General features: G+C 45.0%; 1 protein-coding gene across 4 annotated transcripts in view; it reads right to left on the reverse strand.

The window, feature by feature from the left end:
- LOC126335383 (anoctamin-10) overlaps nucleotides 1-25,525 on the reverse strand; it is a 303,559-nt gene that overhangs the window by 117,586 nt on the left and 160,448 nt on the right. For all 4 annotated transcript variants that reach the window (XM_049998605.1, XM_049998603.1, XM_049998602.1 and 1 more), the window contains 3 exons: nucleotides 17,067-17,343; nucleotides 16,831-16,947; nucleotides 1,147-1,322 (listed from right to left, as the gene is read on the reverse strand). In XM_049998605.1, the coding sequence (XP_049854562.1) occupies nucleotides 1,147-1,322; nucleotides 16,831-16,947; nucleotides 17,067-17,343 (570 nt within the window). The remainder of the gene's footprint in view (nucleotides 1-1,146; nucleotides 1,323-16,830; nucleotides 16,948-17,066; nucleotides 17,344-25,525) is intronic.

A 25,525-nucleotide genomic window follows, 5' to 3' on the forward strand; every position in this document is an offset into this window, starting at 1 on the left:
GGCTTTACAGCAGCACGAATCTCTACTAACTTTTGCCTGCCCTGATTCTCCCGATCTTTCTTGTACCGCGAGTGCAACTGCCTTTGTTTCCTGAGTATTCTCCGAATTGCGGTGTTAAAGCACGGTGCGTCTTTTCCGTCCGTAACTCCTTTTTTCGGCACATACTTGTCCAATGCGTGATTTACAATGTGTTTAAAATTTGCCCATAATTCTTCCACGTCCATCGTACCGGAAGTAAATGAAGTGGATTCATTTACTTCTAGGTAAAGCAGCTCCTCAATCAAGTTGCTACTCCTTGCCAACAGCGCTCGGTAGACCGCATGGTCACCCATTCAAGTGCCAGCCGAGCCCGACAGCGCTAACTTCGGTGATCTGACGGGAACCTGTGTTAACACTGCGGCGAAGCCGTTGGCAGATGTGCTATTCATCTTTCATAAATAAACTTGTTCGATCACAGCTACCTGGATATTTTTGTGCTGTCGTCGGTGGACGTATCACAAATGCTTCAACTCATATTCGATGTCAACACATGTGTGTTTTTCAGAAAAAGATTTCCTTACAGGAACATCGCACTTCTAGAGCCGTTTTACTTTTGGAAAAAATTGGATAAGGCGTAGCATCCAAAAATCCAGCGTAAGACAGTTTGTAAAAATACCAGTTAATAGCTGTGAGGACGGGCAGTGAGTCGTGCTTCGGTAGCTCAGAAGGTAGAGCACTTGCCCGCGAAAGGCAAAGGTCCCGAGTTCGAGTCTTGGTCCGTGACACAGTTTTAATGTGCCAGGAAGTTTCGTATCAGCGCACACTCCGCTGCAGACTGAAAATCTCATTCTGGAACCAGCTAATAGCTTTGACAGAGTCGCATCCACGTTTTCTGTTGATTCTGCTATGTTCGGTTACATATATATTCGTATCTCTCGTACAATACGATAATTATACCTTTCGCGTCGACAAAAATTATGAGTTATTCACGTAAGGCGGCAGTAATAGTGAGGTCATTGTGGAGCGAACTTTGTTATTTCTTCTTATTAGCATGAAGTATAGATCTACAGCAAATTATTTGAACTACACAGTATATTACTTTCTTAAAGAAGGAACGAGACAAGTCACAAACCGGGGTGAGCACCGTATAAAGCTAGCAGTGCTGACCTCTAGGAAGACGGTGACCCAGATGACGTTGAAGAGGCAGAAGAAGGCGAGCGTCTCGTAGGACAGGAAGAGCTGCAGGAAACCCAGCGCCATGGGTGCCAGCAGCGCCGTCGTGTAGAAGCTCACGAAGTTGAAGTAGAGCGCCACCGAGTCGCCGAAGTACAGCCGGATGTCCTCTGCACAACACGAGAGCGGCGAGCGCAGCGTTAATGGTTGGTTTGTTTAAAAGAGGGGGAAAGGGACCAGACTACGAGGTCATCAGTCCTTTGTTCCTAATAAAACAATGCCAAAAGTGTGAGAATAAAACAGACGAGACATATAACACAAAACGGAAGGAAAGGAAAGGAAAGACCACAAGAACGAAGGAAAGGCAACGAACACTAAAAGGAACAAAAGTGGACAAGAAAATAGAGAGACGCAAGAAACAGAAGAGAGTAAAACAAGGAATCAGATTACTGTGGCTGGACGACCACGAAAATAAAAAGGAAATGCCAGCCACCCTGAAACACATTAAAACCTCCACCGTAAAAGCACTAGGATGGAGGACACAGACGGGCAAAGGACATGCGCTAAAACTCAGATCGATTGATAAAACCCACCCTCACGGATGAAACGTAAAATCGAATCAGCCGATGAGGCGTTGTCTACTAAAATCAATGATAACGAGTCCAGCAACCAGAGATGAAGTCGCAGGGCAGCCAAAGGACAGTGCACCAGAATATGGGCCACTGTCAACAGGACCCCGCACCGACACTGAGGTGACTTCACGGCGCAGGAGCCAGCCGTGGGTCGCCCATGAACGGGCAATGCGGAGCCGGCAGAGAACCACGGAGTCACTGCGAGAGGCCCTCATCGAGGACTTCCACACATTCGTGGTCCCCTTAGTGGCTAGCAGTTTCTTATGCGTACTCAGATTTTGCCATTCCGTCTCCCAAAGCTGAAAAACCTTGCGGCGTAATAACGAAAGCCGGACAGTTGCGGGGATGCCCATCTCCAGAAGTGGTTTCCGTGTAGCCTGTTTGTCCAGGCTGTCAGCAAGCTCATTTCCGGGAATTCCGACGTGACCAGGGGTCCAGACGAACACCAGTGAACGACTGGACCGTTCCACGGCATGGATGGACGCTACCAAAGGATCTACATGTACATGATTACTCTGTAATTCACATTTAAGTCCTTGGCAAAGGGTTCATCGAACCACAATCATACTATCTCTCTACAATTCCATTCCCGAACAGCGCGCGGGAAAAAGGAACACCTAAACATTTCTGTTCGAGCTCTGATTTCTCGTATTTTATTTTGATGATCATTCCTACCTATGTAGGTTGGGCTCCACAAAATATTTTCGCATTCGGAAGAGAAAGTTGGCGACTGAAATTTCGTAAATAGATCTCGCCGCGTCGAAAAACGTCTTTGCTTTAATGACTTCCATCCCAATTCGCGTATCATATCTGCCACACTCTCTCCCCTATTACGTAATAATGCAAAACGAGCTGCCCTTTTTTGCACCCTTTCGATGTCCTCCGTCCATCCCACCTGGTGAGGATCCCACACCGCGCAGCAAAATTCTAACAGAGGACGAACGAGTTTAGTGCAAGCTGTCTCTTTAGTAGACTTGTTGCATCTTCTAAGTGTCCTGCCAATGAAACGCAACCTTTGGATTCCCTTCCCCACAATATTATCTATGTGGTCTTTCCAACTGAAGTTGTTCGTAATTTTAACACCCAGGTACTTAGTTGAATTGACAGCCTTGAGAATTGTACTATTTATCGAGTAATCGAATTCCAACGGATTTCTTTTGGAACTCATGTGGATCCCCTCTCACTTTTCGTTATTTAGCGTCAACTGCCACCTGCCACACCATACAGCAATCTTTTCTAAATCGCTGTGCATTTGATACTGGTCTTCGGATGACCTTACCAGACGGAAAATTACAGCATCATCTGCGAACAACCTAAGAGAACTGCTCAGATTGTCACCCAGGTCATTTATATAGATCAGGAACAGCAGAGGTCCCAGGACGCTTTCCTGGGGAACACCTGATATCACTTCAGTTTTACTCGATGATTTGTCGTCTATTACTACGAACTGCGACCTTCCTGACAGGAAATCACGATTCCAGTCGCACAACTGAGACGATACCCCATAGGCCCGCAGCTTGATTAGAAGTCGCTTGTGAGGAACGGTGTCGAGAGCTTTCCGGAAATCTAGAAATACGGAATCAACTTGAGATCCCCTGTCGATAGCGGCAATTACTTCGTGCGAATAAAGACCTAGCTGCGTTGCACAAGAACGATGTTTTCTGAAACCATGCTGATTATGTATCAACAGATCGTTCCCTTCGAGGTGATTCATAATGTTTGAATACAGCACATGCTCCAAAACCCTACTGCAAACCGACGTCAATGATACAGGTATGTAGTTCGATGGATTATTCCTACTACCCTTCTTAAACACTGCTGCGACCTGCACAATTTTCCAGTCTGTAGGTACAGATCTATCGGTGAGCGAGCGGTGAGCCAGCAGACAAAGAGAACTCCCCTGTTATCTTGCAGCAGGTGGATTATGATGAGAAAGTAAGCCAACTTTTGGAGGACCCTGCATACAGAATTCTGGAGTGTGACCCCACGGACAAGGTGGCCAAGAAGACTAGTGCTCTCTTGAAGGAAACAGGGATGCCCGATAAGAGCATCAGAGGACTACGGGAAAAAGCGCCAGTGCCACCTAGACTGTATGGTCTGCCCAAAATACACAAGGAGGGCGTGCCCCTACGTCCAATTGTCAGTAATATTGGGGCACCTACGTACACAACAGCCAAGTACTTGAAAGGTCTCCTGTCTCCGTATGTGGGGAAATGTATTCACCACATCCGCAACTCAGAAGATTTACTGCAACAACTCAAGCAACTGCACATCACAGACTCGGATATAATGGTTAGTTTTGATGTGGTATCGCTGTTCACCAGGTTCCCACTGAAGGACTCACTAGTACTGATTGCAGAGAAATTTGACGGTGCTCTGTTGGACCTGTTCAGTCATACACTGACATCCACGTATTTCCTGTACAGAAACCAATATTACGAGCAAACTGAAGGTGTAGCTATAGGCAGCCCACTGTCCCCTATGGTTGCGAACATGTTTATGGAGAGTTTTGAGGAGAGGGCATTGGAGACTGCCACATTTAAACCCACATGCTTTTTTAGGTATGTGGATGACACCTTCATGATCTGGCCACATGGGATGGACAGGCTCAATGAGTTTCTTGAACATCTTAACTCATGCCACCCTAATATCAAGTTCACCATGGAACTGGAGAAGAATGGCCAGCTGCCATTTCTGGATGTACTAGTCCAGAGGAAAGCAGATGGATCAATTGGCCACAGTGTGTATCGAAAATCAACAAACACTGATTTATATCTGCAGGCCAGCAGCTGTCACCACCCTGCACAGAAGAATGGGGTTCTGAAGACTTTGGTCCACAGAGCACATGCCCTGTCAGACCAAGAGAATCTACCTATCAGATAGAACATCTCAAAACAGTTTTCTCCAAGAATGTGTACACGGACAGACAACTTGAGAGGGCACTTCAACCAGCCACTATACCACAGGTTCCTGAAGACCAAGATGGAGCAAAGAAGGTGGCATATCTGCCCTATGCAGGCTCTATTTCTGCCAAAATCAGTAGGATCCTCCGTAAACACAATATCAAGTGTGTTTTCTGTCCATCCAACAAGATTGGGGGGCTGCTGGGGAGTGTGAAAGACGCCCTGGGGTTACGAAAACCAGGGATTTACAATATACCTTGCTAATGTGGCATGTCCTACATTGGCCAGACGACAAGAACTGTGGAGATCAGGGGCAAAAAACATTAGAGACACACTAGATTAAGACAGGTGACTAAGTCAGCCATTACTGAACGCTGTCTAGAACTAGATCATGCCATGAAGTATGAGGGTACCAAGATTCTAGCACAAACACCCAGATTTTGGGTCAGTGTTATAAGAGAATGGATAGAAATAAAAATGGCTGACGATATTATGAACCGTGACACAGGGTACCAGCTAAGCAGAGCCTGTGATCCGGCTCTGGAATTGTTAAAGGAGCTGCGGGGCCAGCGGCAACACTACACAAACAGAAGAACCAGAGACATGGAGATGGAAAACGAGCCCCTGACGGACTGCCAGGCGTACCAGACCGAAGATGGAACACCCAGAAGTGGGACTGGTGAGCGCGGACCGCAGAGGGAACATCCAAAGCCGCAGCGGACGAAAAACGGAGCGGCAACGCTCCAACAGGTGGTGCTGAGCGGGCGCGGACCGAAGGTCGAACGCTTGGTACCCCAGACCGTAGATGAAACACCCAGGAGCGGGTTTGGTGGGCGCGGACCACAGAGGGAACACCTAGAACCGCAGCGGACGGAAAACGGAGCAGCAACGCTCCAGCAGGTCGCAGGGGATGGCTGCGGACCACAGAGGAAGCGCCTGCAGCAGTTGGTGGAGGGGGAAAGCCATAGGCATAAATACTGGACCAGATCCACTCGAGGAGTAGTCTCAGGTCGCACCTGATGAAGGTTACGAGCTACGTGACCGAAATATCGTGCAAGTACGACGCTGATATCCGGCAGAACACCCGACAACCCAAGATGTCATTAGATCGCCGGGAAAGCCTGAAGAGTTACAGCAGATTTTCCGTAAGCATTTACAAAGATGTTAACACATGAACTGTTTTCTGCTAACATGCGCCAATACGTGTAAGGTCTCAGCGCAATCGGTCAAAGCCCGAATTTACAGACTTCCGACAACTGTCGGCAGAATTCAAATCAATTTTTTTTCTTCAGTTCAGTGTGGTGAAGTTCGCACTCTAAGGTAAATTGTAAGAAACTTTCAAGTTTAGTAGAAGAAATGAGTTTATGGCATCCAGAAGATGAGAAATTTCGTAATAGGTATAAATATGTCTCTGAATCTGTGGTCTGAAATCCCTACTTTATCGGCAACTCCCAAGTTTCGAACAACTTAAAGTTCCAGAATGAAATTTTCAGTCTGCAGTTCTCCGATTTGAAACTTCCTGTCAAATTATAACTGTGTGCCGTGCCGAGCCTCGAACTCTGGTCCTCTGCCTTTCATGGCCAAGTACTCAAGTCGAGCACTTGCAGGCAAAGGCAAAGGTCCCGAGTTGAAGTCTCAGCTCAGCACAGTCATATCTGCCAGAAATTTTGAATTCCCACATTTAATACTTGATTTGTGGCGGTCTAGCCATTTCAGCCTCATATATATGCTTAATGTAGCAAGTGATATGCAACTCGGGCAAAACCTTTGTCAGAAATTTTAGGCTTACATTATAACCTCAAAAAATTGTATGTTCAAGTGAGAAAGATGGCGAATGCCAATTTTGATGCTTAAGGTGAATGTAGTGGATCTTTTATTGGGTTGTAGTACGTGGGCATAGATGTCTGCAGATTGTTTCTTGCTACTTACTGTTATTTTTATGCCATTATTGTGATGATCCAGTTATATGGCAGTTTACAAATGTGGCGTATGTGTTTCCACTTTGTGTTTTAGGTGTCCAGGGAACCTTATGCGAAAATTTGTCTGTCACGTAAGTTGACTGGCAGTCAATGGACATTAACTGACATGTGTCAGTTTCGCTGAATATATTTGAAGCTGGACACACTGTTTTTACCTTGCTTTTCAATGTCACCACGAATCATCTCCAGTATGCAATAGCACGCCTCTCTTTTCATCTAATTCGTAAAATATGTCCGGTTATTCCAAAACTGAGGAAGGCGTGTATGATATTCTCCATGTTCTTCTCGAGGCATATATACACTACTGGCCATTAAAATTGCTACGCCATGAAGACGTGCTACAGACGCGAAATATAACCGACAGGAAGAAGATGCTGTGATATGCAAGTGATTAGCTTTTCAGAGCATTTACACAAAGTTAGCGCAGGTGGCGACACCTACAACGTGCTGACGTAAGGAAAGTTTCCAACCGATTTCTCACACGCAAACAGCAGTTGACCGGCGTTGCCTGGTGACACGTTGTTTTGATGCCTCGTGTAAGGAGGACAAATGCGTACCATCACGTTTCCGACTTTGATAAAGGTCGGATTGTAGCCTATCGCGATTGCGGTTATCGTATCGCGACATTGCTGCTCGCGTTGGTCGAGATCCAATGATTGTTAGCAGAATATGGAATCTCTGGGTTCAGGAGGGTAATACGGAACGCTGTGTTGGATTCGAACTTTCTCGTAACACTAGCAGTCGAGATGACAGGCATCTTATCCGCATGGCTGTAACGGATCGTGCAGCCACGACTCGATCCTTGAGTCAAGAGATGGCGTTGTTTTAAAGACGACAACCATCTGCACGAACAGTTCGACGACGTTTACAGCAGCATGGCCTATCAACTCTGAGACCATGGCCGCGGTTACCCTTGACGCTGCGTCACAGACAGGAGCGCCCGCGATGGTGTAGTCAACGAAGAACCTGGGTGCACGAATGGCAAAACGTCATTGTTTCGGATGAGTCCAGGTTCTGTTTACAACATCATGATGGTCGCATCCGTGTTTGGCGACATCGCGGTGAACGCACATTGGAAGCGTGTATTCGTCATTGCCGTACTGGCGTGTCACCCGGCGTGATGGTATGGGGTGCCATTGTTTACACGTCTCTGTCACCTCTTGTTCGCATTGACGGCACTCTGAACAGTGGACGTTACATTTCAGATGTGTTACAACCCGTGGCTGCTGGCCGCGGTGGCCGTGCGGTTCTAGGCGCTGCAGTCCGGAACCGAGGGATTGCTACGCTCGCAGGTTCGAATCCTTCCTCGGGCATGGATGTGTGTGATGCCCTTAGGTTAGTTAGGTTTAAGTTCTAGGGGACTGATGACCTAAGATGTTAAGTTCCATAGGGAAAAAAAACGTGGCTCTACCCTTCATTCGATCCCTGCGAAACCCTATATTTCAGCAGGATAATGCACGACCGCATGTTGCAGGTTCTGTACGGGCCTTTCTGGATACAGAAAATGTTCGAGTGCTGTCCTGGCCAATACATTCTCCATATCTCTCACCAGCTGGAAATGTCCTGTCAATGGTGGTCGAGCAACTGGCTCGTCACAATACGCCAGTCACTACTCTTGATAAACTGTGGTATCGTGTTGAAGCTGCATGGGCAGCTGTATCTGTACACGCCATCCAAGCTTTGTTTGACTCAGTGTCCAGGCGTATCAAGGCCGTTATTACGGCCAGAGGTGGTGGTACTGGGTACTGATTTCTCAGGATCTATGCACCCAAATCGCGTGTAAATGTAATCACATGTCAGTTGTTGTATAATATATCTGTCCAATGAATATCCGTTTATCATCCGCATTTCTTCTTGGTGTAGCTAGTTTAATGGCCAGTAGTGTAGTTCATCTACAGGCGTTCGGTGTTGTTTTAATAGCAAAAGCAGCAATCGAGCACTCGTCCCTAATCACAGAAGCGTCGTGGCGTCCATCGTACCAAAAATTGATGGAAATCGGAATCACTGTGACCAAGCTGTCGACCGATGTTGTCGGACGAACCCTGGGGATGGCGTCTGCGAACTGCCGTTGTCAGTGCCACTATGACCGCAGCCTACGAACTGACCACGCCTCGCCAGAGCGTATCCAACATCATGGGGGAGCTGCCTCTTGAGGCGCAGTGGTGCAAGCGTCCCTAGGGTAATAAATCCGAGACAAGAAATCCTGCCGACTCAAAGGCAGCAGGCTGGGAGCCGGCCACTCGGGTCATCCTGGCCAGCGCCCTTAACGCAGACGGGGGACATTTCAGTCACTGACAGTCTTCACACGAAACAGACGCATTATAAGCTGGAAACACGAGGGTGCTTCTGTAAGTAAGGCAAAAAGAGCTCTCTCAGAGGTATAAATATCCTACGGGAATTATATTCCACGTTTAGAGAGAGAATGCTTTCAAAAGCAGCCGGAGCTGTAGTTTCGAGATAGAAGCGGTGACTGATACATGGGCCGCGATTGAAAAAAACGTTTAAAGAAAACATCGCGAGCTGTTAGTCATTCCAACTAAAGGAAGTTTATACAGAGACTGTAGTTCTGATAAATCAGGTGTTTTGGTGCCTAGAATTTGATGAGGGTTTGGTTAAAGGCGACTGTCGTGTTGGTATAAGACACATTTCAGAAGATCTGTACTTATCTTTCTTCGGTGTAGCGAATATTGTGCACAACATATTGGACTACCGGAAGACCTGTTTTTCGCTGGATAATGCAGCAACTCTCGGACGATGATACAACCAAGTGAGTGGAATTCTCTCCAGGAATTAACTCTTCAACTGGGCATGACACATATATCCGTCCATGGCCTGTTCGTGCTCAGTAGGTTCTAAGGAAATATACGTCGGCAGGACTGTGTGACTTGTGGCAAACGAGAGTGATGCTGAGAGGTGCTATAATGCTGTTACTTTTGCTCCCTCCACTAGACGGTACTCTTCAGTCAAAATAATGTGTTCTTGGTCAGTTATGCTCTTCATTGTTTATACTGGCAAGAGGACAAATCGTAGCAGTTACTACACTGAAGAGAAAATAGCTCTCTAATACTTTCGACACTTGCTAATGAATTTTTCGGAACGGGTTATCGTATTTACTTCCAGAACAGGTTTAAAAACTAATCAGTAAGTTTACCGACGTCGTCAGCACATCGTGGCGAAACAGAGTGAAGTTCTCTGACTTAAAGAAAAACTAGCGAACCCGGCAATGCTTCGCAATTGCTAAATATGAATCTCTGTGTCCATCTCCACCTCCCCTCTTTTTGTCCTCCTGTTTATCTCTTTCACCCCCTATCTCTGTCCCCTCCTCCTCCTTACCTCCCTCTGTCACCATCTCTTCCTTCGGCCTCTCTGTCCATTCTCTCCCCCTCCCCTTGCTGTTATCTCCTCTTCCCCTCTCTCTGCCTTACCTTAAGCCTTGTTTATTGTTCCTTCAATCGAATTATCGATTGCATATGACGAAATTTAAAATGAGTGGATAAATAGGTTCGGATGATTAACATAAGGGTTTCAGGAGAGCTCTTTCAGCTGCTGGATCTGTGAAAGCAGTAGCTTCAATGGAGAGTATTTCCCATAGTTTTAATCTGTGAACGGGTAGGGCTGCAAAAATTCGGGCGATTCAGAAACCATAGTAAAGTAGTATTCTAATATAAGACGGTAAGCCATAAATGCAACATTCCTCTTTCGTCTTAAAACTGACTGCAACACAGAAAACGAAGCAGCACACTGTTGTGAATTCAGTTTATGTTTAAAATTACGCGTAGGCAGTGTTAGCAGCGTATCGTGTAACAGTTTGAAGTCTGACGGTCAAGAACTTTTAGAGATTTTTGTTAAAACGTTTCCCCTTCAAGTATTTGATACACAATTATTCATTACATACATTTTAAAAAAGAACAGGCAATGTCGGTGCTGAATCTTTAAGAGCACCGTGTAAAAATTTAAATAAATTAGTCAAGAAATTATTGAGATTTTTACTAACAACATTTCCCTTTTATTGTTTACATATGTGCCATATATATTTAAAAAAATGTAGCATATTTCTGCCCAAACGATTATTAGAACATCGTGTAAAAATTTGGAGTAAATTCATCAAGAACTTTTCGAGATCTTTTGGTAACAACATTAAACTACTACTTGTCTTTCGTACAGGGTGAAGAAAAATTCGCACACACTGACTTCGCAGCGCGATTCCTCACATACCATCAATACAAAACTGTCTCTCAAAAAATCTCCTGCGCATGTTTCCGGCAGTAAATGGACGTTAAAGACTTGGCATATCGCAATACTGTAATCTTATGTACGGTTACTACCTCTGTCTGTATACTGGAGTATTGGTGCTGTGGATGGCTATCTGGGTTAGCATACAGGAGGTCGAGGGTTCGATTCTGGGTCAAGGCGAATTATTTTATTTGCCAATTTCATTCTGCCACATAATACTGTAGCATATAACGTTTCTTAATCTGACACCTACATAGTACATTTTTGGAAATCATTTGCAAAGGACGTTTCTAGCCCTACTGGTGACGTAACGCCATAACGAAATGTAATGGACCTGAACGTAGCAATAATAATAATTGGTACTAATTGATGGGTCTATTGGGGGAGGTAGACAGGAAAGAGGTTTGGAATTTAGTACATGCTATGGTGAGAAACAATTCACGTCCTCGACGTGGAGAAGGCTTCTTTAAATGATGACCAGTGAAAACGATTGTACTCCCATTTATGTTTGTAGTACATAGACGACCCAATGTAATCGCTGTATGACTATGAAGACATCAGATACCGTATCACGCATGATTACATTTAGCTAATAAAAACAAATACGCCTCGCCGCAGAGTCGAATCCTTGACCTCCTGTAGGCTAACCCAAAACGCGATCCACTGCAACAACTGCACAGTACTATGACACTCTGCTGACAGAAATAGTAACTGTACATGCGATTACAGTGTTGCCAGATTGCCACTCTTTAACGTTCATTTACTGTCTGCAATATGCGCAGGACGAAATGTGACAGACATTTTCGTATTGCTGATACGTGAGGAATCACGCAGCGAAGACCGAATGCGTCAATGTTTCTTCCTCCTGTGCAGTACTACACATTTAAGCAGCTTGAATGTGTATCTGGTTACAGAAAAAAGCAGATGTTGATGAAAGTACGTGAGAGACGTTGTAATGGTCAGCACGTTCGATGACAATACATTACAAGACGTATATTCAAATAATGGTATCGTGCGAAAGAGAAGTGTTGTCACGAATTACGATAATATGGGGGACGTGCATAGGAGCGATTCACATTTGCAAAGCTACCAAACTGAAAAAAATCTTTCGCATTTCATAGCACATTCTGTGTTTCAATGCACGTTCTATGTAAATAATATAGCGACGAAAAAAGCAAACTGGAGTTGATGATTAGTCTCGGGGAACAGCCGACCGCACCCTCTCCACACCAACGATCATAAACTGGAGGCCAATCTCTAAAACCAATTTCGTCTTGAAGCCAGGCATTTTCCAGAATACTTGCGAAGCACAACGAAGAAAAGCTCTCTCGGCGTATATCTGACTTTTGAAATTCTCAAGTATCCACCTGGGCAACTTGGTAAGTTCTCCATGATATTTCGGCAAACACACTCGTTGCCATCTTCAGGTTGTTGTTCGTGACCGCTGTTCAGCTCGGCTCGGTTCTGCGTCCTACATACATTGACCGTTACCTCGTCCGTCACCCCGCTCTTGTAACTGTCCATGCAGGCGGTGGCGGGCATTGCGAGCCCCGTACAGTACAACGATAGCACCCGGCGGCGATAGCGGGGAGACTGCCAGTCGCCACCCCTACAACCTACCGCGGCGGCTGCACAGGATCTGAGTGAGTGAGAGGGTAGCGGGCAACTTGTACAGGGCACCGACCTGAGTACGTTAAGGCCATCACGAACTACTTGAAGATGACAACGAGTCTGTCTGCCGAAATATCAAAGAGAACTTAGGACGTGAGGCGGCCGGACGCCAGCAAATTCTGGGTAATTGGACGCGTCAGACACGCTGGACTGCAGAAGCTACTCGGCTACACGCTACGCTCTCTCGGTGCCAGCTTTCGGCGGGGGATAGTGCCGCTAATATTACCGGCGGAATCTGGTAGACTGCCAGGACAGTTTTCTGAATAGCGGCAGTGACACGGAGAGGCTGGAGCGAGCCGTACCATGTCTCTGCCCCATCGGTCATTTACGTGAACAAACACTGCGCCTATGGAAGGCGCAACTTATACAAGAATCGTCCAGAACTAAAGTTTTCCGATTTTTTAAGTAAATGTGTTTAGCCGGAAAATAGCGCCTGCGCGGCAAAGCCGTTGCGTAATGATCATGTGACGCCCGGACAGATTTCTAGCGTCCCCAGTAGCGTTGCAACAGGCGCAGAAATTGGCGGCTCTTACTCTTTCTCCCGTCGACTGCGAGATCCGGTCTGTGATAAAGTTTCATGATGCATAAAACGTAGCACCGACCGAAGTTCTTCAGTTGCGTCAGGTGCACGGTTCGAAAGTCATGAGCAAACAACCATACTCCGCAAGCCACTTGACGGTGTGTGGCGGAAGGTACCTTGAGTACGTCTATCGGTCTCCCTTCTATTCCAGTCCCGTATTGTTCGTGGAAAGAAAAATTCTCGGTATGCCTCTGTTTGGGCTCTAGTCTCTCTGATTTTATCCTCATGGTCTCTTCGTGAGATATTCGTAGGAGGGAGCAATATACTGCTTGACTCCTCGGTGAAGGTATGTTCTCGAAACTTCAACAAAAGCCCGTACAGAGCTACTGAGCCTCTCTCCTGCCGAGTCTTCCACTGGAGTTTATACATAATCTCCGTAACGCTTTCGCGATTACTAAATGATTCTGTAACGAAGCGCGCTGCTCTCCGTTGGATCTTCTCTATCTCTTCTATCAACCCTATCGGGTACGGATCCCACACTGGTGAGCAATATTCAAGCAGAGGGCGAACCAGTGTACTGTAACCTACTTCCTTCGTTTTTGGACTGCATTTCCTTAGGATTCTTCCAATGAATCTCCGTCTGGCATCTGCTTTACCATCGATTAATTTTATATGGTCATTCCATTTTGAATCATTCCTAATGCCTATTCCCAGATAATGCATGGAATTAACTGCTTCCAGTTGCTGACCTGCTGTATTGTAGCTAAATGATAAGGGATCTATCTTTCTATGTATTCGCAGCACATTACACTTGTCCACATTGAGATTCAGTTGCCATTCCCTGCACCATGCGTCAATTCGTTGCAGATCCTCCTGCATTTCAGTACAGTTTTTCATTGTTGCAACTTCTTGATGTATTACAGCATCATCTGCAAAAAGCCTCAGTGAACTTCCGATCTTATCCACCAGATCATTTATGTATATTGAGAATAGCAACGGTCCTACGACACTCCCCTGCGGGAGTGTCGGAAGACTTCTCTCCATTGCTGCGTTCTTTTATCTAGGAACTCTTCAATCCAATCACACAGTTGGTCTGACAGTCCACATGCTCTTACTTTGTTCATTACACGACTGTGAGGAACTGCATCAAACACCTTGCGGAAGACAAGAAACACGTCATCTTCCTGGAAAGCCGTTGCATGAAATATCACTGAGCGCTTGCTTTTGAAGAAAGTGTATGCCAGGTGGCTGCCGAAAAACCAGACAACCGAAAGCAAACAATAGCTTAGAGCCAATTTCGACACGTCTACAGCAGTAACATTATGACGGCGACGAGTTCTTCGACTGGATTGTCAAAGGCGATGAAAGGAGGGTTCTTCACGGTAACGAAGCCGTAATCGATGCACTGGCGTCACAGTTTATACTCACGTAGGACCAAATTCATACACATAGTGTCGTTACGGAAAGTGACGTGCACAGCGTTGGGACACCAAGAGCATTTTGCTCATTGGCCTCCTATCCAGGGGAGAAACACTGAACGCTGGCTGTTACTGCGAACACTACAGAAATTACGTAGGACCTTGAAATAGTTGAGGCGTCGAATTCTCAATGCAGGTATTGTGCTGGTCTATGACAATGCCAGACCACGTATGGCTCGGTGCAAACGGCTGTTCTGAAGGACTTCGGATGTAGAGTCCTGATCTTCCTCCCAGTGATATCCAACTTTCCTTACGCTTTGAAATTCGTATCTTCCAGTCAGCATTTTCATAATGTCGACGAGCTGAAGACTACTACCACACGCTCGTTTAATTCCCAGGCGGCAGACTTCTATATAGGAACACAAAACTTGATCCCACAGTACGATGATTACGCTAGTGGTATTATGTCGAAATATAACAATGCTGATCAGCTGCCAGTAAAGATTCTCACGTAACTATGTTCTTTTTTTAATAGAAACAGTGTAACCATTTCTGGATAACACTGATACACATATTCCCCGCAATCCCCTTATGAAGTGTGGCAAAGGATACCCTCTCTACGGCTATCACATTCCCATTTCCTGTTCCTGTCCTGAATGGTGTGCGGTGATGTCTGTTGCTAAGATAGAATATCGATAATTGTACTTTGGTAGCCCTTCTGTGAAGTTGTATATTGACTGACACTCCTGGGAACGTACACACTCTGAATCACAACAGTAAACCACACGGTGATTCGCATCGGCTCCCACATAGTGTCTGCCACCACCTCTGCCATGCATTCGTGCTTAATAAATTAACGTGTGACAAAACCAACTGTTCTTCTGGTATACTAGTCAGCACGAATGTGGCCTTTATGCAGATTTCCACGTTCGTTTAGGTAAATGACTGGCTGGGTCTCTATCTCCTCCTCAGCAAAACGCGACTGCGAACAGTTAGAATACGATTACACACAGAACTACGAGTGTGAGTCAAATGAAAACCTCAAATATTTTTTTTAAATATTATTTATTGTGCAGAAATGGTACAAACCTGTATCACTTTTCAACAATTTCCCCCACGCTCAATGCAAGTCCTCCAGCGCTTACGAATTGCATAAATTCCTTTAGAAAAAAATTATTTTGGTAGTCCGCGCAACCATTCATGCACCGCGTGGCGTACCTCTTCATCAGAATGGAACTTATTTCCTCCCATTGCGTCTTTGAGTGGTCCAAACATATGGAAATCACTTTGTGATGAGGAATGGCGCCATTCCTTGCTCGCTCTCTTCCTTTCCGGTTGGTGTAAGTGAACCCAGGTTTCGCCCCACTAACGATTCTTGCAAGGAAGCCATCACCTTTTCGTTCAAAGCACCGAAGAAGTTCTTCGCAAGCATCGACACGTCGTTCTCTCATTTCAGGAGTCAGCTGCCATAGCAACCATCTTGCACACACTTTGTGAAACTGGAGCACATCATGCACAATGTGGTGTGCTGGCCCATGACTAATCTGTAAACATGCTGCAATGCCATTCAGTGTCACTCAGCGGTTTTCCTTCACTATTGCTTCAACTGCTGCAATGTTCTGTGGAGTCACAACTCGTTGTGCCTGACCTGGACGAGGAGTATCTTCCACTGAAGTCACACAATTTGCGAACTTCCTACTCCATTCGCAGACTTGCTGCTCTGACATCACCATACTGAACCTTCATTCGTCGATGAATTTCAGTAGGTTTCACACCTTCACTACACAAAAACCGAATAACAGAACGCTGTTCTTCCCTGGTGCAAGTCACAAGTGGGGCGGCCATCTTTACACTGATACTGCGACGGTAAGTGTACATCTGCACTGTGCTGCCACCTACAGGTAATTCTGTACGCTGTTTGTACAAGTGGCCACCCACGTGGCCACCCACGTGGCCACCCAAGTTACAGGACAACGGCGCGAAATTTTGATTTGTTATTACAAATTTAAGGTTTTCATCTGACTCACCCTCTTAAGTTTGTACTATCCACAGACAAATGGAGCACGGAACTTCGATCCCTTGGGCTGAATACCATTCCTATCGCTACAGTCGTCAGTTAACCCAAGTTAAAAGATAAATTTGCTGAATCATGAAAAACAAAGGATCCCATCGGACTTGGGACAGGATAAACCTGTGAGAGTGTGCGAAAGTGAAAGAAAATAGTTTTTTTTATTTTCAAATGCAAATGCAACTGAACGCTTCTGCTTTAAGTATACTGCCTTTTCAACGGATCTGAATATTGGGTAGGTGGCGAGCACTCACCAAACGGCTGTTGTTGGAAGATGGAGCGGTACCACTGCTTGCCCAGCCTGTCCAGCTCCTCGTGGTCGTGCAGTGGGTATAGCCTCTCCAGGATCCCCCAGTGCAGGCACACCTGGACTGAACGGAAAGCACACAACCGTCACTCTGGTGGCAAGCGCCAGGGTGTTGGCTAAAAGACAAAGATAATTGCCACGTCCATGGCAGTGGTTTGTGGAGTACAGATGTGATGTACCGACCTATGGACTGCCCCTCGTAGAGGCGGTGCTGCGGGTAGCCGGGCACACAGGAGTCGCCGGGCAGGGCGCGGATGTTCTCGAGTTCGTGGCGCACGATGGCCTGCCGGTCGGCCGTGGTGAGCAGGTCGTCGACGTGCATGCCGTCCACCAGGAAGTCCTCCAGCTGGCTCACCAGGAACTCGCGCATCAGGCCCGCCGAGTCGCGCTTCCGCAGCTCCAGCTCCTCCGCCACTTCCAGGAACTTTATCTTGGACGCCGAGATGTGCAGCGTCACGCCCTGGAGGCAATTGTCCAACCCGAGGCCTCCCGTCAGGTTCACTTGGCAATTCGTCCGTCAACCAACTTCATACACTCTTTAGCATGATGTCTGTTCTACACTGCTGGCCATTAAAGTTGCTACAACACGAACAAAAGCAAACAGCGACACTTAACTTACTGTGTGTGTACAATATAGTTGTCCAAATTTACGATTTTGGGTTACAGTGGGTGCAAAATGAGCTACCACATCCAGCAGGAAAATGGTTCTAATGCAGCTGGGCACCGATTCAAACTGATCTTTGATGACAGATACAGTTATGTCATTCCATTTTGCTTATACTCAGTGCCAGAGTTCATCAACTGTGGTGGTTGGGGTAGTGCCTTGCCAGTCTTCCGTAGACCCATGAGTAGATGTCAGTGGTTGAGAGCTGGAGAACATGCTGACCAAGCCAACAATGCAGTATCGAGATATACCAGAACAGCATGGACAACATGCTGTCCTGCATTATCTTATTGAATGGTAACGTTAAAGAGACTTTGAAGGTAATGCATAGCTGCTGCCCAAATTACTGGTATGTGAAGTAGTAGTGTTCGTTTGTGTACCCAATGCAATCTGGCAACATACTTCTTCCTCATACTATCCACCCACCCAACTATCCACCCAACTACCCACCCAACTACATCTACATGACTACTCTGCAATTCACATTTAAGTGCTTGGCAGAGGGTTCATCGAACCACAATCACACTATCTCTCTACCATTCCACTCCCTAACAGCGCGCGAGAAAAACGAACACCTAAACCTTTCGGTTCGAACTCTGATTTCTCGTATTTTATTTTGATGATCATTCCTACCTATGTAGGTTGGGCTCTACAAAATATTTTCGCATTCGGAGGAGAAAGTTGGTGACTGAAATTTCGTAAAAAGATCTCGCCGCGACAAAAAACGTCTTTGCTGTAATGACTTCCATCCCAATTCGCGTATCATTTCTGCCACACTCTCTCCCCTATTACGTGATAATACAAAACGAGCTGCCATTTTTTGCACCCTTTCGATGTCCTCCGTCAATCCCACCTGGTAAGGATCCCACATCGCGCAGCAATATTCTAACAGAGGACGATCGAGTGTAGTGTAAGCTGTCTCTTTAGTGGACTTGTTGCATCTTCTAAGTGTCCTGCCAATGAAACGCAACCTTTGGCTCGCCTTCACCACAGTATTATCTATGTTGTCTTTCCAACTGAAGTTGTTCGTAATTTTAACACCCAGGTACTTAGTTGAATTGACAGCCTTGAGAATTGTACTATTTATCGAGTAATCGAATTCCAACGGATTTCTTTTTCATGTGGATCACCTCACACGTTTCGTTATTTAGCGTCAACTGCCACCTGCCACACCATACAGCAATCTTTTCTAAATCGCTTTGCAACTGACACTGGTCTTCGGATGACCTTACTAGACGGTAAATTACAGCACCCAACTATCAAGCTGCATCCATCCAGATGCTCAATACATAATCAGGAATTGTCTGAGAAGACTATGTAGTGTCATCCTTCCTCCAGTGTTACTGTCATCAGGAGCAACACTCTCAGTGGGCCTCTCTGCTCTCGTGTCAAACGGAGCCAAACAGCAGGACGATCGCTGTACTGATAGTCTGGAGTGTACCAGACGTCGTCAGACTATCTGTGTGGATACTTTTCTTGTTGCAAAGGAGCCCATTTTGTGATTCAAGGCACGTGACATGACTGTATAATCCTGAAAGGCCAAGTCAACAGTAAGTGTGTCCTCTTGGGTGCCAGTCACGTGGGGTCGTTGAGATCCTACATGAGGCTGCGTATGGTTTTCCTGATCCAATCGATTCTACATTAGCATGGAAACCATGGGATCCCGACTAACGTGAACACCAGTACCGCGGGAAACGGTGCAGCGTATCGACATTTTTTCTTAAGGATCATTTCTCAAGATGACCTAGTCTGCAACACCCTTACAAGCTTAGCACACACCACATTGTATGTGTTTAGGCGAGGGTTTGCAGCTGTCCGACTTTTTTTAGTCTGGTTCTACTGTCTGTGGCATTGGTGTGATTATGGCTGAAGCAATATAAGAGCCGTTCATAAAGGATCATCTAGCGTTGATCGGTTTTTAGCGACTAACGAAATCTAGTTTATTGACACACAAAGGAGAGCAGTTATTTTTTTTATGTAAATCTCTCTCTCTCTCTCTCTCTCTCTGTCTCTCTCTCTCTCTGTCTGTCTGTCTGTCTGTGTGTGTGTGTGGAAAACTATGAGGGAAGTTCCGCAGCGGTGACGAGTGATCGGCGGATTGCCGCATCCTGGCAAGCCCTGATGAGTTGTGTCCAATAGACTGCGGGTGTCGATATCAGGCAAACAGTCGACGAAACATTCTTAACTAGTTCACGTTAACAATGGAGAGTAACTAGTGTCATCATATCGTCCTCATAAAATGGAGAAAGTTTATTATCAGTGATACCGTGCTTGCTGTGTAATCAGGACAGGGAATGCAACGTAGTTTGTTGTACGTGAAGTAGTGCAGTAGTAGGCGGTCAAACGTCGTGTCACAGAAAGCCAGAAGGAATGACTTCCAGCACGCAATGGAAGCATGACGGCTTTCCCGAAGCCGAAGGATCTCAAACTACAGGAGTCCGGGTTATGGTAATGACATTGTTCAATGTTCGCTAATGTTTGAGTAACCTATGGTCACCATCAGTGCCCAACAGTGCAACGAAACCCTTCATGATCTATATAAAGCCACACGAAAAAAGTGAAATTGATTTTTTTTTCGTCGGGTGGAGAGTTCGGAATGATAAGTGATTACGGTACCATTTGTGAAAGGTACTTATGAGTACGGGAATAAATTTTCTGTTGCAGGTAGCGATCATTGTGAACAGATCGCCTATTAAATTGGTTAAGTATACCGTTTTGGCTACTGTCGCCATCAGATACCAAAGCAATTACAAACCTAGGTTCACTCTCAGTCATATGCCTGATCAGTGCGTCAACTAACAACTTCAATTTAGTTGATACCCTATTAAGTATAGGTATTGATACTGAAGCTGAACTTTGGTTTGCAAGTTTTCAGTATGCGGTTGCAGTAGCCGAACAGCCACGGCAAAGAATTTATTAGGCGATCTAGATGGTTTAAGTCACAAAATATGTGAAAGAAACGCTAATTAGTGCTCTAGATAAACCTCTTACACACCCGGACTTGCGATATTGCTTTCAAACGTTCGCCAACCTCGCTTATCGCTGTGTCATTATGTACAACACATACTTCACTAATAAGAGCTCTGTTATACAGCTACTGATGGAAAATTCTACATATCCAAAGACAGGAAGAGAGTAAAACGTCGTTTACTGGTTTCCTGCATAATTACCTTGAAGCCAGTAAGTTAAAAGTTATGGAAGCGAACCGTCGTATCACATCTAAGGATTCGGGCCCTAATGGAACGAGACGGGAATTTGTGAGGCTGCATTAAAGTGAATGAACTTACTTTCAGACCCTAGCCCTCTCCATCTCGGAATGAAGAGCGTTCTGAGCTCTACCGTCTGAGAGGTTCATGCTGTTAGGCTAAACACAATCAAGCCTCTCTCAATGCACCTTACACATTTCTTCCTCTGCGTACTTGAATAGCCATTCTTAAAACCCTCCTGGACCACGACTATTACATTCATAACAGAAAGAGCTGTCTAAGCGCTCTAGGCTACGCACCCCGCAGGAATCCCTAACACAGTTTCACTGTGGTCTGAAAAACCCACACTCGACTCCCTCCAAAATTCAGACCAGAGAAACTCTGGATACCTCAACATTACCGCCCATCAGCATTGAAGCCAAAGCTTTATTCTTCTTTGTCACGGGCAATCCCGCTGGGCCTGCCACCTTTTCTCCTAATTCTAGCAGTATTTTACGTTCATTTACCAAGCTAATGTTTTGAAGTTCCCTGGAGACTTGAGGGACCCTGACAATGAATCCAACCCAGTAACTCTCACAAGACGTAAACCAATTACGGCCAATTCCAATTAATGCTTTGCCTCGTCTCACTGGTGCAAAAAAACCATCAGAAACTGCGACAGTCTTTCACATCGTCCTTAATTTACGTTGCTCTCACAAGGTTGTGTGTTACAACCTGTTATAGTGTGTAGTTTAGATTAACCACGGTAATCCACCGCACATGGGCAATTCTGCTACTGATCTAGCGATGCTTAGACTCTCGGAGCTATATGCAAAATCACTGCCTTAGTCCGTTGTGGAGATGGACGAGGAGGAGGGTGACGTAGCAGTGGACAAGGAACTAGTAGTAGTTAGTGTAGTAGTAGAAGTCGGAGGAGAAGAAGAAGAATAAGGAGGAGAAGAAGAAGAATAAGGAGGAGGAGGAGGAGGAGGAGGAGGAGGAGGAGGAGAAGAAGAAGGAGGAGGAGGAGGAGGAGGAGGAACTAGGATACATGAACAGACAGACAGGGAAGGTGTAGAATGCCCCCTTAATGTCTGCATCTGAAGTTTAGACCCAAGAATATTACGCCATTTATAGTTAAGCAACTTTGTATGATGGATACTGAAGAGTGAAGATCGATTCACGCTTGACGGAACGGAAAATCAAAACATTCCACAGTACATTTCAAATGGCTGCATTCACACAAGCCGCCAATGGCACATAACGGAATGGAACGGGACTTCACCACAGTCTTAACACATACAGTCACGACACTCCTACTAATTTATGTTATACTTTGTGACAGCAGTGCTTCAAGCGGCCAGTAAGCTATACTTCCGAATACGAAATCGGATGCGTGCCAATAGTATTATTTATGATGATTTGTGACAGTTTTTACGATGAGGAGCGTTTGTAGTGCCGTAAGTCGACAATAACCAAAAGGTGACATAACATTTGTCTTTCTTTAATTTCCTAAGGACCATGGGAGGTATTAAACGGTACATTACAGAACAGAACTTGTAGCCTACAGATATTTAATGAAGAACGCCGCTTTCTCTTAAGAATAAGAAAATGTCTGGAAACAACTAAACACCTGACCTTTTGCAGAAAGAAGTAGTATGTACCTACTTGACATAGTGAAGTGCTGTTTACTACATTTCCAAACAAATCAGTAAATGGGCAACGTAGGAAACTTTCATGGAATGCGGAACCAGCATTATTAAACATAGCAAAGAAGCTACCATAAATGTAGCTGCAGTGAAAACTACACAGACGTGAGAAAACGTCAAAAGCAAGCTAACTGATCCCCACATAGAAGAACCAATTCCAGTATCTTTGCTAAGTCAGTGCCGGAAACGGCAATAATCCTCAACTCAATCGATTTTAAAATAAAAGTAGTTACAAATTTAAAAAAATTCGTGTTTTGGAAAGTAGAGTGAAATATAAGGAAGTGCGTATCATTAAACTCCACACAAAACTGTTGCGTATCAACGTAAGTGCCCACAATAATAGGAACAAAAAAACAAGTACATGCTTTCCAAGGATGAAAAATGTGTTTCTGTTCTGTTGATTTCAGCGGTTTAAGCTACAATTATAAACATATTCGAAAGTATTTCTTCACGAATAAGTTGCAGCTTATCGAAATGAGTCCGGAAGTTTCGGCTCTTTTTAGATGTATTTCAAGATCACTCGTGTCTCTCAGTAATTTACAAACGCTTGGGGCGCAAAAAATATGGTAAATATTTCCGTAATTAAGTAGAGAAACAACTGAAAACAGGCGGTAATGTTACAGCTGATTTCTAGGGCTAGGGGCGCTAATGTCGTTCCATCTGTCAGATGGTAATAATTTTCACAGCAGTGTTTGTCGCGCCTGTTGATATGAGTTTGTGACTTTACCACCGTTCTCGGGAAGAACGTTGTGACGTTGACGGAAATGGGGAACTATGTCGTCGTCTCCTACCACTGAAAGTTGGCGTTTATCGCTGTTTTCACTCTTGGTCTAATAGTGGATTTCGTGCTTTTGCGTCTTCTAAGCCATTATTTTGTTGTTTTGCTTTGTTTTCGTGTAACATCGCTAAAGCTCAATGACGCCTTGGATTTTATTTTACACAGAGTGAACTTCCACAAGAAAGTCCAGATATCTAAAACCCAAATATGACTTATTTACAACTGAACAGTGCTGACACCTACACTGTGTGTAAGTAAGAACAAACTGAGGAAGCAATTTTCTTTAAATAACCTTTTATTAAGTGAAAAGTAACCTCTGCTGATGCAGAAAAGTACAATTGTTTATAACGTTTGCTACGCAGGGAAAGAAACAACGGATAAGGTAAACAGACGCTTTGTATTCCCCTATAAACATCGATTGCTTTGTTTGTATATCTATAATTACTTTGTATTCAAATAAACGTCGACGTTTTTAAATGTTGTTTCAGTTCTTACCAAGTCTTCATACACAACTGATGAACATCCGTTACGAAGTTTGGACTGGCCATTAACAAACATTAATATTGTTATTTCCTTAATTCTGGCTGTACACTCCAACTTTTTGTGTCACGGACGGTGTCACAGAGCTTCACATTCACCGTTCGGTACTGGGCTAAGCCAACTGACGTCGTGTCGACTTTCCGTCGGGCGTGAAGCCTGTACCACTTGACGGTGACGTACTAAATAAGCAGTTTAAGTTGTCTGAATTAGTTAGTGGATGAGGCTTTTATAAAATCGTGTTTAGGAACTTTCATCTAGTTCAGCACACGATATGTAATGTTAACAAAGCTCCCATCTAACGAACTTGGCAGAAAATCCTAAGAAATTTTGGTCTTATGTCAAAGCGGTAGGTGGATCAAAACAAAACGTCCACACACATTGACCAAAATGGTACTGAAACAGAGTATGACAGACTAAAGGCCGAAATACTAAATGTCTTCTTACAAAGCTGTTTCACAGAGGAAGACTGCACTGTAGTTCTTTCTCTAGATTCTCGCACAGATGACAAAATTGTAGATATCGAAATAGACGACAGAGGGATAGAGAAACAATTAAAATCGCTCAAAAGAGGAAAGGCAGCTGGACCTGATGGGATAATAGTTCGATTTTACACAGAGTACGCGAAGGAACTTGCCCCCCTTCTTGCAGCGGTGTACCGTACGTCTCTAAGAGAGCGTAGCGTTCCGAAGGATTGGAAAATGGCACAGGTCAACCCCGTTTTCAAGAAGGGACGTCGAACAGATGTGCAGAACTAAAGACCTATATTTCTAACGTAAATCAGTTGTAGAATTTTGGAACACGTATTATGTTCGCGTATAGCGACTTTTCTGGAGACTAGAAATCTACTCTGTAGGAATCAGCATGGGTTTCGAAAAAGACGGGCGTTGAAACCCAGCTCGCGCTATTCGTCCAAGAGACTCAGAGGGCCATAGACACGGGTTCACCGGTAGATGCCGTGTTTCTTGACTTCCGCAAGGTGTTCGATACAGTTCCCCACAGTCGTTTAATGAACAAAGTAAGAGCATACGGACTATCAGACCAATTGTGTGATTGGATTGATGAGTTCCTAGATAACAGAACGCAGCATGTCATTCTCAATGGAGAGAAGTCTTCCGAAGTAAGAGTGATTTCAGGTGTGCCGCAGGGGAGTGTCATAGGACTGTTGCTGTTTACAATATACACAAATGACCTTGTGGATGACATCGGAAGTTCACTGAGGCTTTTTGCGGATGATGCTGTGGTATATCGAGAGGTTGTAACAATGGAAAATTGTACTGAAATGCACGAGGATCTGCAGCGAATTGACGCATGGTGCAGGGAATGGCAATTTAATATCAATGTAGACAACTGTAATGTGCTGCGAATACATAGAAAGAAAAATCCTTTATCATTTAGCTACAATATAGCAGGTCAGCAACTGGAAGCAGTTAATTCCATAAATTATGTGGGAGTACGCATTAGGAGTGATTTAAAATGGAATTATCGTATAAAGTTGATCGTCGGTAAAGCAGATGCCAGACAGTTTCATTCGAAGATTCCTAAGGAAACGCAATCCGAAAACAAAGTAGGTTACAGTACACTTGTTCGCCCACTGCTTGAATACTGCTCACCGGTGTGGGATCCGTACCAGATAGGGGTGATAGAAGAGAGAGAGAAGATCCAACGGAGAGCAGTGCGCTTCGTTACAGCATCATTCAGTAATCGTGAAAGCGTTACGGAGATTATACATAAACTCTAGTGGAAGACTCGGCAGGAGAGAGGCTCAG

This window comes from Schistocerca gregaria, chromosome 2, assembly GCF_023897955.1.
Source record: "Schistocerca gregaria isolate iqSchGreg1 chromosome 2, iqSchGreg1.2, whole genome shotgun sequence".
Taxonomy (NCBI): domain Eukaryota; kingdom Metazoa; phylum Arthropoda; class Insecta; order Orthoptera; family Acrididae; genus Schistocerca; species Schistocerca gregaria.